At 43.5% G+C, this 12774-nt stretch overlaps 1 protein-coding gene across 1 annotated transcript in view; it reads right to left on the bottom strand.

The window, feature by feature from the left end:
• Positions 1-12774, bottom strand: part of LOC143767910 (polycystin-1-like) — a 331505-nt gene that overhangs the window by 224385 nt on the left and 94346 nt on the right. The window contains exons 4-6 of the mRNA XM_077256430.1: positions 10750-10821; positions 10582-10653; positions 889-1028 (exon numbers count right to left, since the gene is read on the bottom strand). Coding sequence (XP_077112545.1) covers positions 889-1028; positions 10582-10653; positions 10750-10821 — 284 coding nt within the window. The remainder of the gene's footprint in view (positions 1-888; positions 1029-10581; positions 10654-10749; positions 10822-12774) is intronic.

Raw genomic sequence — 12774 nt, 5'->3', positions numbered from 1 at the left:
TGTAGGGAGGTCATACAGGCACTTGGAGGCCACACACACTGAGCATCATTTCCTTGTCTTGAGGCATTTCCACTGAAGTTGGATCAGCCTGTAACTTCATTTTCCACTTTGATTTTGAGCATCATTCCAACTTCAGGCCTCCATGGGATATTTGGGATATTAGTTGTGATTTACACGTTGATAATTTTTCGGTTTTATTGTTCTCAACACATTCCACTATGTAATGAATAAAGATTTACAAATGGAATATTTCATTCAGTGATATCTAGGATGTGGGATTTTAGTGTTCCCCTTATTTCTTTGAGCAGTGTATATATATATATATATATATATACATATTATATATATATATATATATATATATATATATATATATATGTGTGTGTGTGTGTTTTGAAGATTATTTGGTTTTAAAATGATGTTTACAGTTGTGTTTTACAATGAGAGAACTGCTGTATGTAAAAGATCATGTTAAAATCACATTGCATACGGATGCCATACGGATGTCACAGTGTTACTAGATGCGAGGATATCGCGTCCACGCATTGCAAACGGATTACATACGGATCACTGTTCGGGAACATTTGTGCGATTCTTGGCCGTCCTGACCGATTTTTTTTGTATGGTAAGAGTGACTCCAGCCTAACATGTATCCTAGGAAGGTGAAGGCCATAATTAATTGAGTTCAACCTCGCGACCTTAAAGCATTGCAGCGTTTTCTAGTATTTGCCAATTTCTACAGAATGTTTATTAGGGATTTTTCTCAAATTGGCAGTTTGATGGAAGACAAAGTAAAGAGTGAGAAGAAAATCATATTGTGCCCTGTTATGCAGATATTTAAACTGGTATTTAGCCTGGTACTTTAATGGTTCTTTCCTTGTATCTTACCACAGGGAAGCAAAGATAAACTGGTCTCCTGAATGCAACGCTCTGTCTCTGGGTCTATGATTAAATTTACTCCTGCTGCCAAATGAGAAATGAAATGGTGTAAAGGACAGCCACATGGTACACGGTTGCCAGATAGATCCCTGCAATAAAATAATAACAGTGTGGTTGAAAATACCAAGACAATGAGAACTAGAAAGTGACCATACGTTTCATTGAAGCAAAACCTAATTGTTCTGGAGCTTTAAGCAATTACTCTGCCCCCTACCTTCATTATGTAGAGCATTGTTATAATTTAGAGTGTCAAAGTTACTTTGCATCCATTCTGGCAACAGGGCTGAGCACCACTGCTTACTATACTTATGCAATGAATGTTTCCACCATAAAATACCATATATGTCAAGATGTGATATGGTGGCATGGTTATAGAGCTGGATAACAAGATTGTCCCTTTAATTTACCACCTAATTATTATCAGGGGGCTCTAATTCATAGGACCATCATAGACAACAGTATGTCTTTCATAAACAGCAATGCACAATAGTGTAAGCTACGTAAGTGGGTGAAGGGGATACAGATTCACCTGCCTTGCAATCTACAGGGGCTCAAAAGGTCCTTTTGGCCTGTATGAGAAGACTAATACTATTTAAGGCCAGTAATAGTTAAAGGCCCTGTTTAAGAATTTGCATTGGGTTCCACAAGCTTCAATCAGGTTACATCAATGAGCCACTAATAAACAATAGTATCAGTAGAGTATAGTGGTTTTCTAAGGCAGTAAAATGGTTATTCGGAAAATATAATCATACAATTGAAGACAATAAAAGCTGTGTAAATGTATATTCAGTAAATGTTGTGAGTAAACTGTAATACTTACACAGGCCTCCAAATATTGCAAGCTGGATTGCAGTATACCAAGCAGTTGGAAAGTAGAAATCCTATTTTACACTCAATCAATCAATCAATCAATCAATCAATCAATATTAGAAAAAGTAGTAAGGACAATGCTCCAAAGTTTCCCAGGAGACATTTTTCAACAGGACAACACCAGGCCACATGTTGCTTGTGCATCTGTGAGTAGCCTGCATGGACTAAACCTTCTACCATGGCCTGTAGTGTCTCCGGACTTGTCTTCCATCATGCACATCTGAGACATCATTGGACAGCAAATGTAAAAGGAGTTGCCAGCAGTGGTGTCAGGACTCTGAACATTTTTTACCTTTTGTGCATTACTGCCCTTTTCCAAGATGGCGTCTTTGGTCTCATGTGCACTGTGTCTTCCTGCTATAAAACTCCACCCCAGCCTTCAGTCTGTGCTAGAGTATTCTGCCTTGCATCCAGCTCCTGACCTCTGATTACTCCCTGGCTATACACCTGCTCCTGTGAACCTGTGTGGTGATCCTGCTACTCTGCTCTGAGTTCCTGCTGCATACACAAGTTTCTAGTAATCCTCCTTCATCTGCTGCTCGTGTTTACTTCCATCTGCATTTGCTGGACATGTAAGCTGTTGCTGCTTTGCAATAACCTGAGACTATTTACCAGGCCTCCCTGGTTGAGCTAAGATATGATTTGAACTGCCTAATAAGCATATCTATCTGTGTCTGGACTAAGACAAGGATTTATTCGTGTCAAGTATCCTCAAGAATAACTGTGCTTCATAGACTTTCTGCTTGATTGCATTTTTCTCTGACGTTTCCTATAGACTGCTAAGCTGCATTTATTATTTGCACCAAGTGTTGTGGACTTGAGTTTCTCTCTGCACATGTTTGAATCACCGTGTGATAATATAGACTTTACCACTTATAAAACTGTGTCCTGTAGTTGTCGTGTTACACACACAGAGTCTCCTGAGTTATCCCCTATAATTATTACAGAATACTCTAGCCTAAAAAAAAAAAGGAGACTGCTGGAACAATGACTGCAGAAAGCAGATTAGAGCAGGTGTTTTCCATAATTAGATCACTGCAGAAAGATGTGGAAGGTCTGCAAAAGAAGTTTGGAAGCTTTGAACACAATCAACAGGTGTTTGGACAAACTTTGCAGGACTTGAGCAACCGCATGGCAGCCCAGGAAAACAAACTTGCTGGCATAGAGTCCCAGTATGGACGGGCTTTTCAGGACATAAGCACGCAAATAGCTGCACAAGTGACTCTACCCTCTGGGCAACCACCACCAGCTAGCCCACCTAAGTTGCCCCCATTCAGATTTAATGGTGATCGCGACAAATTTCGTGGCTTTGTGAATCAATGTATGCTATATTTTGATGTGCATGCTGACCGTTTTCCTACTGATAGATCCAAAGTACTGTGTGTAATAATGCTACTGACCTCACGAGTGCTTGCCTGGGCGAATCCGATGATTTAGTCTCGTGACCCACTGTTAAATGACTTGGATGATTTCTTGGCCGCTATGGCATTAATGTTTGATGACCCTAATCGCCGTGCAACCGCTGAATTTGCTTTGTTGTCTTTACGCCAGGCTAAATGTTCTGTTATTGAGTATGCCACTGAATTCAGGATATTGGCGGTAGATACCAATTGGGACAGTTATGCACAATTGCCTATTTTTAAAAGGGGTCTGTCTAGTATTGTAAAAGATGAACTAGCCCGCTCTGAATCACCACAAGAGCTAGAGACATTTACACAGCATTGTGTGCGCATAGACATTCGCCTTACTGAGCGTAGGCAGGAGAAATTTGCTGCATATAAACGTGTTTCTAACTTTTCCCTTCCTTCCAAAGAGCCTGCAGGTAAAACCTCTCAGGGGGTGGAGGAGGTGCCCATGCAAATTGATTCCGTTCAGAGGCGCGAGATCAATGAGCGCCGGGAGCATCGCCTTCGTGAAAGTCTATGTTTCTACTGCGGCCAGTCTGACCACTTCTTGATCAATTGTCCTAAGTGTCCTAGACGGCCTAACAAGGTGCTAGCAGCAATAGGGGAGTATGACAACTGTGATGATGAATCTGACATCTCTGAATGTAGACTGCCTTTAAACGCTGTATTCCATTCACTTTCTATGACTTCACCCCCCAAGGAGCTGAAGGAAAAGAACTCTCACTGTTCTCTCCCTATTAAGATCCTGTGTTCAGGACAGTGGATTTCCAGTTCAGCTATGATTGACTCTGGTGCAGGTGGCAATTTCATGGATATCGCATTCGCCAAGGAACATGGTATTAAAATTCAGCAAAGACCCTCTCTGTTATGATTTCCAATGGCAAGGAAACATCAGAAGCATAGAATAAACGGACAAGCTCTCGGGTGATGGAAACTAGAGCTGACCGCGATGCTAAACCTACACACCACACTAGAAGTAGCCAGGGGGCATTCCTGCGTTGTCTCTAGATGCCGCGCGCCAGCCGGAGAACTAACTACCCCTGGTAGAAGAAAACACAGTCCTGGCTTGCCTCCAGAGAATGTCCCCACAGGAGATAGCGGCCCCCCACATATAATAACGGTGAGAGCAGATGAAAAGACACACGTAGTATGAAAGCAGATTTAGCACAGAGAGGCCCGCTAACTAAATAGCAGAAAGATACAACAGAGGACTTCGCGGTCAGCTGCAAAACCCTTCAAAACACCATCCTGAAATTACCTTAACTCATGTGACAACTCATGACACCGGAGTGGTAATTTCAGCCCAACAAGAGCTTCCAGCTGCAGAGATTCACATAAGTGCAAACTGGACAAAACATACAAAAAAAGACTTAAGGACTAAAGTGTCCAACTTAGCTGAGCAGAAAACTGGGAGCAGGAACATGCAACAGAATCACTCTGGATACATTGATGGCCAGCATTAGAATGACTGAGGAGCAAGGTTAAATAGGATACTCCCACATCCTGATAGGAACAGGTGAACTGAGAAGGCAAGGCTTGCAGGACACCAGTACCACAAGAGACCACCGGGGGAGCCCACGAACCGAATCACAACAGTACCCCCCCTTAAGGAGGGAGCACCGAACGCTCACAAGAACCACCAGGGCGATCTGGATGAGCCCTATGAAAGGCACGGACCAAATCAGAAGCATGAACATCAGAAGCATAGAATAAACGGACAAGCTCTCGGGTGATGGAAACTAGAGCTGACCGCGATGCTAAACCTACACACCACACTAGAAGTAGCCAGGGGGCATTCCTGCGTTGTCTCTAGATGCCGCGCGCCAGCCGGAGAACTAACTACCCCTGGTAGAAGAAAACACAGTCCTGGCTTGCCTCCAGAGAATGTCCCCACAGGAGATAGCGGCCCCCCACATATAATAACGGTGAGAGCAGATGAAAAGACACACGTAGTATGAAAGCAGATTTAGCACAGAGAGGCCCGCTAACTAAATAGCAGAAAGATACAACAGAGGACTTCGCGGTCAGCTGCAAAACCCTTCAAAACACCATCCTGAAATTACCTTAACTCATGTGACAACTCATGACACCGGAGTGGTAATTTCAGCCCAACAAGAGCTTCCAGCTGCAGAGATTCACATAAGTGCAAACTGGACAAAACATACAAAAAAAGACTTAAGGACTAAAGTGTCCAACTTAGCTGAGCAGAAAACTGGGAGCAGGAACATGCAACAGAATCACTCTGGATACATTGATGGCCAGCATTAGAATGACTGAGGAGCAAGGTTAAATAGGATACTCCCACATCCTGATAGGAACAGGTGAACTGAGAAGGCAAGGCTTGCAGGACACCAGTACCACAAGAGACCACCGGGGGAGCCCACGAACCGAATCACAACACCTCTCCAATTACCATGGAAACAGTGGATGGGTAACCTTTAATCTCTGGGCCTGTGGATCAGGAGACCGTACCCCTTGAAATTTTGTTGGAGCCTAATCATCAGAAGCAACTTTCTATCTTGCTAATTTCTTCTCCTCATTTTCCTGTGATTTTAGGCATTCCTTGGTTGCGTTCTCAGAACCCAATTATCAACTGGGAGACCAAGGAGATTATCTTCCCAACAAGGAGCAACTCAGCGTTTACAGAAGCTGTCCCTGAGTCCACGGCTACGGAACCACATGTACAGGTATTTCCTTTACCTCCAGCTTATAAAGAGTTCTCTGGCATCTGTGACAAAAAGAATGCAGATCAGCTTCCTCCACACAGGCATTATGACTGTCCCATTGAGCTGCTTCCCGGGGCAGCCATTCCTTTTTGTAACGTATACCCTTTGGCGGCACCTGAGCTTCAAGCCTTAAAGGAGTATATTGATGAAAATCTGGTCAAAGGCTTCATACGTCCTTCTTTGTCACCAGCAGGGGCACCTATCTTTTTTGTAAAGAAGAAGGATGGGACCCTGAGACCCTGTGTTGACTATCGAGAACTCAATAAGGTAACCCTACGAAACCGATACCCTTTGCCTCTGATTCCCGAATTACTGGAAAGAGTCCGCCATGCTAAGGTGTTCTCTAAACTGGATCTTCGTGGGGCTTATAATTTGGTGCGTATTCGTCCAGGGGATGAGTGGAAGACAGCATTCAGATGCCGGTATGGACACTTTGAATCTCTTGTGATGCCCTTCGGGCTTTGTAACGCCCCTGCAACATTTCAACACCTTGCTAATAACATTTTCAGAGATTTGTTGGACCAGTTTGTAGTGATCTATTTGGATGATATACTAATCTTTTCTGACTCTCTACAGGAACATGAAGAACATGTCAAAACTGTTTTAAGACGTCTGAAAGAGAACCATCTGTATATTAAGTTGGAGAAATGCGAGTTCCATCGTTCTGAGATACAGTTCTTAGGTTATATCATCTCTCCCCAGGGGCTGAACATGGAATCTGGTAAGATTCAGTCTATCCTTGACTGGCCGGTACCCAATAACGTTAAGGAGGTCCAACGCTTTATTGGTTTTGCAAATTTCTACAGACGCTTCATTCGAAATTTTTCTGATATTGTCCGTCCCATTACTTCCTTGACAAAGAAGGAAAAGCCCTTTAAGTGGTCATCACAGGCTCAAGAAGCTTTTGATCAGCTTAAGATCTGTTTCACATCAGCACCGCTGTTGATACATCCAGATCCAACACTTCCTTTCCTTGTGGAAGTGGACGCTTCTGATAATGCTTTGGGGGCTATTCTCTCCCAAAGAACTGGAGAGAATGGTCTGCCACATCCTTGTGCTTTCTTTTCCCATAGACTAACCTCAGCAGAGAAGAATTACAACGTGGGAGACAAGGAATTGCTGTCTATTATTGCGGCTTTCAAAGAATGTAGGCATCATCTGCAAGGAGCTGCACAACAGATCATAGTGCTAACTGACCATCGCAAACTAGAGTTCCTTAGATCCGCTAGATGTCTTTCTCCTCATCAGGCTCGTTGGAACTTATTTTTAAATCAATTTAACTTTGTTATCTCGTACCGTCCAGGTTCTCGTAATGGGAAGGCTGATGCTTTATCCCGAATCCATGCTGCGGATTCCGTACCTGGAACCCCGTCCAAGACCATTCTATCTGATGCCAATTTCATTGGAGTTATCCATGAGCAGGACTTGTGGAAGGAGTGCAGGGAGGCCTATGAAGGTGATGTATTTCTGGCCAATCCACCTGTGGATATTAATCTTGTCTTTAAGGGTGGCATGTAGTTCAGAGATCGACGTATCTACGTCCCGGAGGTTGTCCGTCTTCAGATCCTCAAGTTGGTACATGACTCCAAGTTGGCTGGTCACAGGGGGGGTACAGAAGACACAAGAGTTCCTGAGCCGATTCTTCTGGTGGCCAACTTGCCTGAAGGATACCAAGGACTATGTTCTCTCTTGCGAGGTATGTGCCCATTACAAGACTCCTCATGTGGCACCTACGGGTCTTCTACAACCATTACCTGTTCCGTCCCGCCCTTGGGGGTCTATATCAATGGACTTTATTGTGGAGCTGCCTACATCGGGGGGCATGAATACAATCATGGTGGTAGTTGATTGCCTGACTAAAGCTGCTCATTTTGTTCCATGCACCGGCCTCCCCTCAGCTAAAAATACAGTGAACTTGGTTATACAGAATGTCTTTCGGTTGCACGGGGTTCTGGATGAGATCATCTCTGACCATGGAGTACAGTTCACTTCAATATTCTGGAAGGGGTTTTTCTCTGCACTCAATATTAATGTCTGTCTCTTTTCTGCTTACCATCCCCAGACAAATGGTCAGACTGAGCGTACCAACCAGACACTGGAACAATATCTAAGATGCTATGTCAGCCATCTCCAGGATGATTGGTTGGAGTTGTTGCCGTTAGCTGAATTTTCATATAATAATTCTCAGAGCACCTCCACTAAATTTACACCTTTCTTTGCCAATCTGGGTTATCATCCGTGTATTTTACCTAGGTCTCCAATTAATTCTCCGGTTCCGGCAGTGGAGGAAAGGCTGACTGCGATGAGACAAAATCTGGAGGTTCTGAAGGAATCCCTGACCACAGCTCAAGAACGTTATAAGAGATCGGCTGATAGATTCCGTAAACCTGCACTCATGTTCAAGGTAGGAGATTCCGTGTGGTTAGCAACTAAGAATCTGAAGTTAAACGTTCCTTCACAAAAACTTGGACAGAAATTCATTGGCCCTTTCAAGATCAACGGTATTGTGAGCTCTGTGGCCTGTCGGCTGAAGCTGCCTAGGACAATGAAGGTACACCCAGTTTTTCATGTATCTTTACTAAAGCCTGTGTCTCCTAATACCTTCCAGGGACGTGTTGTGCCACCTCCGCAGCCTGTGGTGATTGATGGGCAAGAACAATTTGTGGTGGAGGAAATTATTGATTCCAGGATTCGCAGGAATCGGCTCCAATATCTGATAAGATGGCAGGGATATCCCCCCTGAGGAAGACTCTTGGGAACCTGTTGTGTATCCGCTTTTTGGGCTCCCCTGGTGGTTGCTGGTGGTACTGGTGACTTGTTTGCACTTTGCTTCTTCTGTTCACCTGCTTCCATCAGTGTTTGGGAGTTTCCTATTTAGCCTTGCTCTCCAGTCATTTCCTTGCCGGTCATCATTGTAACCAGAGCCTTCGGTTGCATGTTCCTGCTACTAGTCTGCTGATCAGCTAAGTGGACTTTGTCCTTTTGTTTTGTACCTTTTGTCCAGTTTGCAGTTTTTGTAATTCTCTGTAGCTGGAAGCTCTTGCGGGCTGAAATTGCCACTCCTGTGTCATGAGTTGGCACAGGAGTCTTAAAGTAATTTCAGGATGGTTTTTGAAAGGGTTTTCAGTTGACCGTGAAGTCCTCTTTTGTATCCTTCTGCTATCTAGTAAGTGGACCTCTCTTTGCTAAATCTACTTTCATACTGTGTATGTCTTTTCCTCTTAATTCACCGTTATTACATGTGGGGGGCTGCTATCATCTTTTGGGGTATTTCCCTAGAGGTAAGCCAGGTCTGTTTCTTCCTCTACCAGGCGTAGTTAGTCCTCCGGCTGGCGCGTGGCATATAGGAAGCCGTAGGTATGCTCCCTGGCTACTGTTAGTTGTGTGGTAGATTTAGCTCACGGTCAACTCGAGTTTCCATCACCCGAGAGCTCGTTCGTTACTTATGTGTTTTTTACGTTCCCTTGCCATTGGGAACCATGACAGGAACCTGTGGAAAACATCAATGCCCAACAGAAGATTTCTCGTTTTCATCAGAGATTCCCTGAGAAACCAGGTCCAGGATCGTCTTGAGGCCGCTTCTAAGGAGGGAGTAATGTCAGGACTCTGAACATTTTTTACCTTTTGTGCATTACTGCCCTTTTCCAAGATGGCGTCTTTGGTCTCATGTGCACTGTGTCTTCCTGCTATAAAACTCCACCCCAGCCATCAGTCTGTGCTAGAGTATTCTGCCTTGCATCCAGCTCCTGACCTCTGATAACTCCCTGGCTATACACCTGCTCCTGTGAACCTGTGTGGTGATCCTGCTACTCTGCTCTGAGTTCCTGCTGCATACACAAGTTTCTAGTAATCCTCCTTCATCTGCTGCTCGTGTTTACTACCATCTGCATTTGCTGGACATGTAAGCTGTTGCTGCTTTGCAATAACCTGAGACTATTTACCAGGCCTCCCTGGTTGAGCTAAGATATGATTTGAACTGCCTAATAAGCATACCTATCTGTGTCTGGACTAAGACAAGGATTTATTCGTGTCAAGTATCCTCAAGAATAACTGTGCTTCATAGACTTTCTGCTTGATTGCATTTTTCTCTGAAGTTTCCTATAGACTGCTAAGCTGCGTTTATTATTTGCACCAAGTGTTGTGGACTTGAGTTTCTCTCTGCACCTGTTTGAATCACCGTGTGATAATATAGACTTTACCACTTATAAAACTGTGTCCTGTAGTTGTCTTGTTCCACGCAAAGAGTCTCCTGAGTTATCCCCTATAATTATTACAAGTGGATCTTGATGATTGCCCAATTGCAGTCAGCATGGCAAAACATTCCTCAGACAATCATTAAGAACCATATCAAGGTGTTTAAGTGTGGGGATTTCTGCATGTAGTGCTCATACTCAATACTGAATAATAAGAAATGTTTTTATTTTGCTTCCATTTCCATCATTTTCATTACTATGTGTATCCATCCTTGGATTTTCATAAATCCAAGACTTTTCTTTCTTATTATTGAGATTTCAAAGTTGAGGATTGTATAACCGTATTTTAGGACCACAATGGGATGTGGGTTGATAACGCCTGAAAATTATAATTAAGACATAAGAATATTTGGGAACAATCTATGATTTACATATAAAAGTACTCACAAAGTCTGCAGTCCAGGAAAGAAATCATTCCAGAATTCATCAATTATCCAAATGTTGTTGTGACTTAGATTTCTGAAGGGAGAAAAAGTAGAACAGAAGAACTATGCATGTGATATATACACAGAACCATCATTAGAATACTGCATCTCCCATCTACTAAGTACTCACAGGTTCCTTATGTTGTGGAGCCCATTAAAGTCCTTTGAGTGTAGTAAACTCAACTGGTTTCCGGAGAGGTCCCTGAAGGAATAGGAAATGTTCAGGTAAATATTCTTTTTATTTTAATAGATCCAGATCCACTGATTCAGCACTCTAATTGCCATATCTGATAGGCTGCATTCACACATTCAGTAATTGGTCAGTATTTTACCTCAGTATTTGTAAGTCGAAACCAGGAGTGGGTGATAAATACAGAAGTGGTGACGTTTTTCTATTATACTTTTCCTCTGACTTTTCCGCTCCTGGTTTTGGCTATGAATACTGATGTATACAATACTGACCAAAAGTACTGATGTGTGAATCATGGCCATAGTGAAATTCATCTATTGATTTCTCAGTCTTGCCACCTTTTATCTGTCAACTATGTTTTGTCAACCTGCTGAATGTAAGGTGTAAAAGAGGTTAGATGGAGGTATCTGACAACACAGAACTAGCATGCTTGTTGTCTGTTACCATGGGACACACATACAGTGGGTACGGAAAGTATTCAGACCGCTTAAAATTTTTCACTCTTTGTTTCATTGCAACCATTTGGTAAATTCAAAAAACTTCATTTTTTTCTCATTAATGTACACTCTGCACCCCTTCTTGACTGAAAAACAGAAATGTAGTAATTTTTGCAGATTTAATAAAAAAAACCTGAAATATTACATGATCCTCCTTGAGATGGTTCTACTCCTTCATTGGAGTCCAGCTGTGTTTAATTAAACTGATAAGACTTGATTTGGAAAGGCACACACCTGTCTACATAAGACCTAAAGGTACCGTCACACTAAGCGACGCTGCAGCGATAGCGACAACGATGCCGATCGCTGCAGCGTCGCTGTTTGATCGCTGGAGAGCTGTCACACAGACCGCTCTCCAGCGACCAACGATGCCGAGGTCCCTGGGTAACCAGGGTAAACATCGGGTTGCTAAGCGCAGGGCCGCGCTTAGTAACCCGATGTTTACCCTGGTTACCAGAGTAAAATGTAAAAAAAACAAACAGTACATACTTACATGCGTCCCCCGGCGTCCGCTTCCTGCAATGACTGAGCACCGGCAGTAGCAGGGCACAGCGGTGACGTCACCGCTGTGCTGTGGTTTCACTTTCACTTTGCGGCGCTCAGTCAGTGTGGGAAGCGGACGCCGGGGGACGCATGTGAGTATGTGCTGTTTGTTTTTTTTACATTTTACGCTGGTAACCAGGGTAAACATCGGGTTACTAAGCGCGGCCCTGCGCTTAGTAACCCGATATTTACCCTGGTTACCAGTGTAAAACATCGCTGGTATCGTTGCTTTTGCTGTCAAACACAACGATACACGGCGATCGGACGACCAAATAAAGTTCTGAACTTTATTCAGCGACCAGCGATATCACAGCAGGATCCTGATCGCTGCTGCGTGTCAAACTAAACGATATCGCTAGCCAGGACGCTGCAACGTCACGGATCGCTAGCGATATCGTTTAGTGTGACGGTACCTTAACAGCTCACAGTGCATGTCAGACCAAAGACAGGGAATGGAGGTAAGTGAGCAACTGATCTCACCCAGCTCTTTCAGCTGTTCGTAAAAACCTGGACCCATAATCCTGGTCCATTAAAATACCTCTCAGCACTATGTGTGCTGGAGCCTGCATCTCCGGGTCCTACATCACTGAGGCTTGGCACCTCAGGGACACATACCTACCGTCCACGACCTGTCCAGCTACCACTTTACATCAAAAGACTTTACGAAGAGAAGTAAATATGCCTTATCTTTATGAACTATTTGGGAATTTATGGACAGTTGGCAACCCTGATGACAGGCTAAGGTGATTAAAGAAGCACTCCTCACATCAAAGTTTTTATCCTATTAATATATTGCAATCATCATACTATATATAACACTGTGTACTTACAATTTGTCATGATCCAGACCAGGTTTGAGTCCTGTCTTCCCCTTTGTCCGGTCTGGTCATGCCATGGGGTTAACTTTTTCAGCCTCACTCTGGTC

Source organism: Ranitomeya variabilis, chromosome 4 (genome assembly GCF_051348905.1).
Source record: "Ranitomeya variabilis isolate aRanVar5 chromosome 4, aRanVar5.hap1, whole genome shotgun sequence".
Lineage (NCBI taxonomy): Eukaryota > Metazoa > Chordata > Amphibia > Anura > Dendrobatidae > Ranitomeya > Ranitomeya variabilis.
The sequence above is the reverse complement of the archived record's forward strand: the minus strand, read 5'-3'. Positions and strand labels throughout refer to the sequence as shown.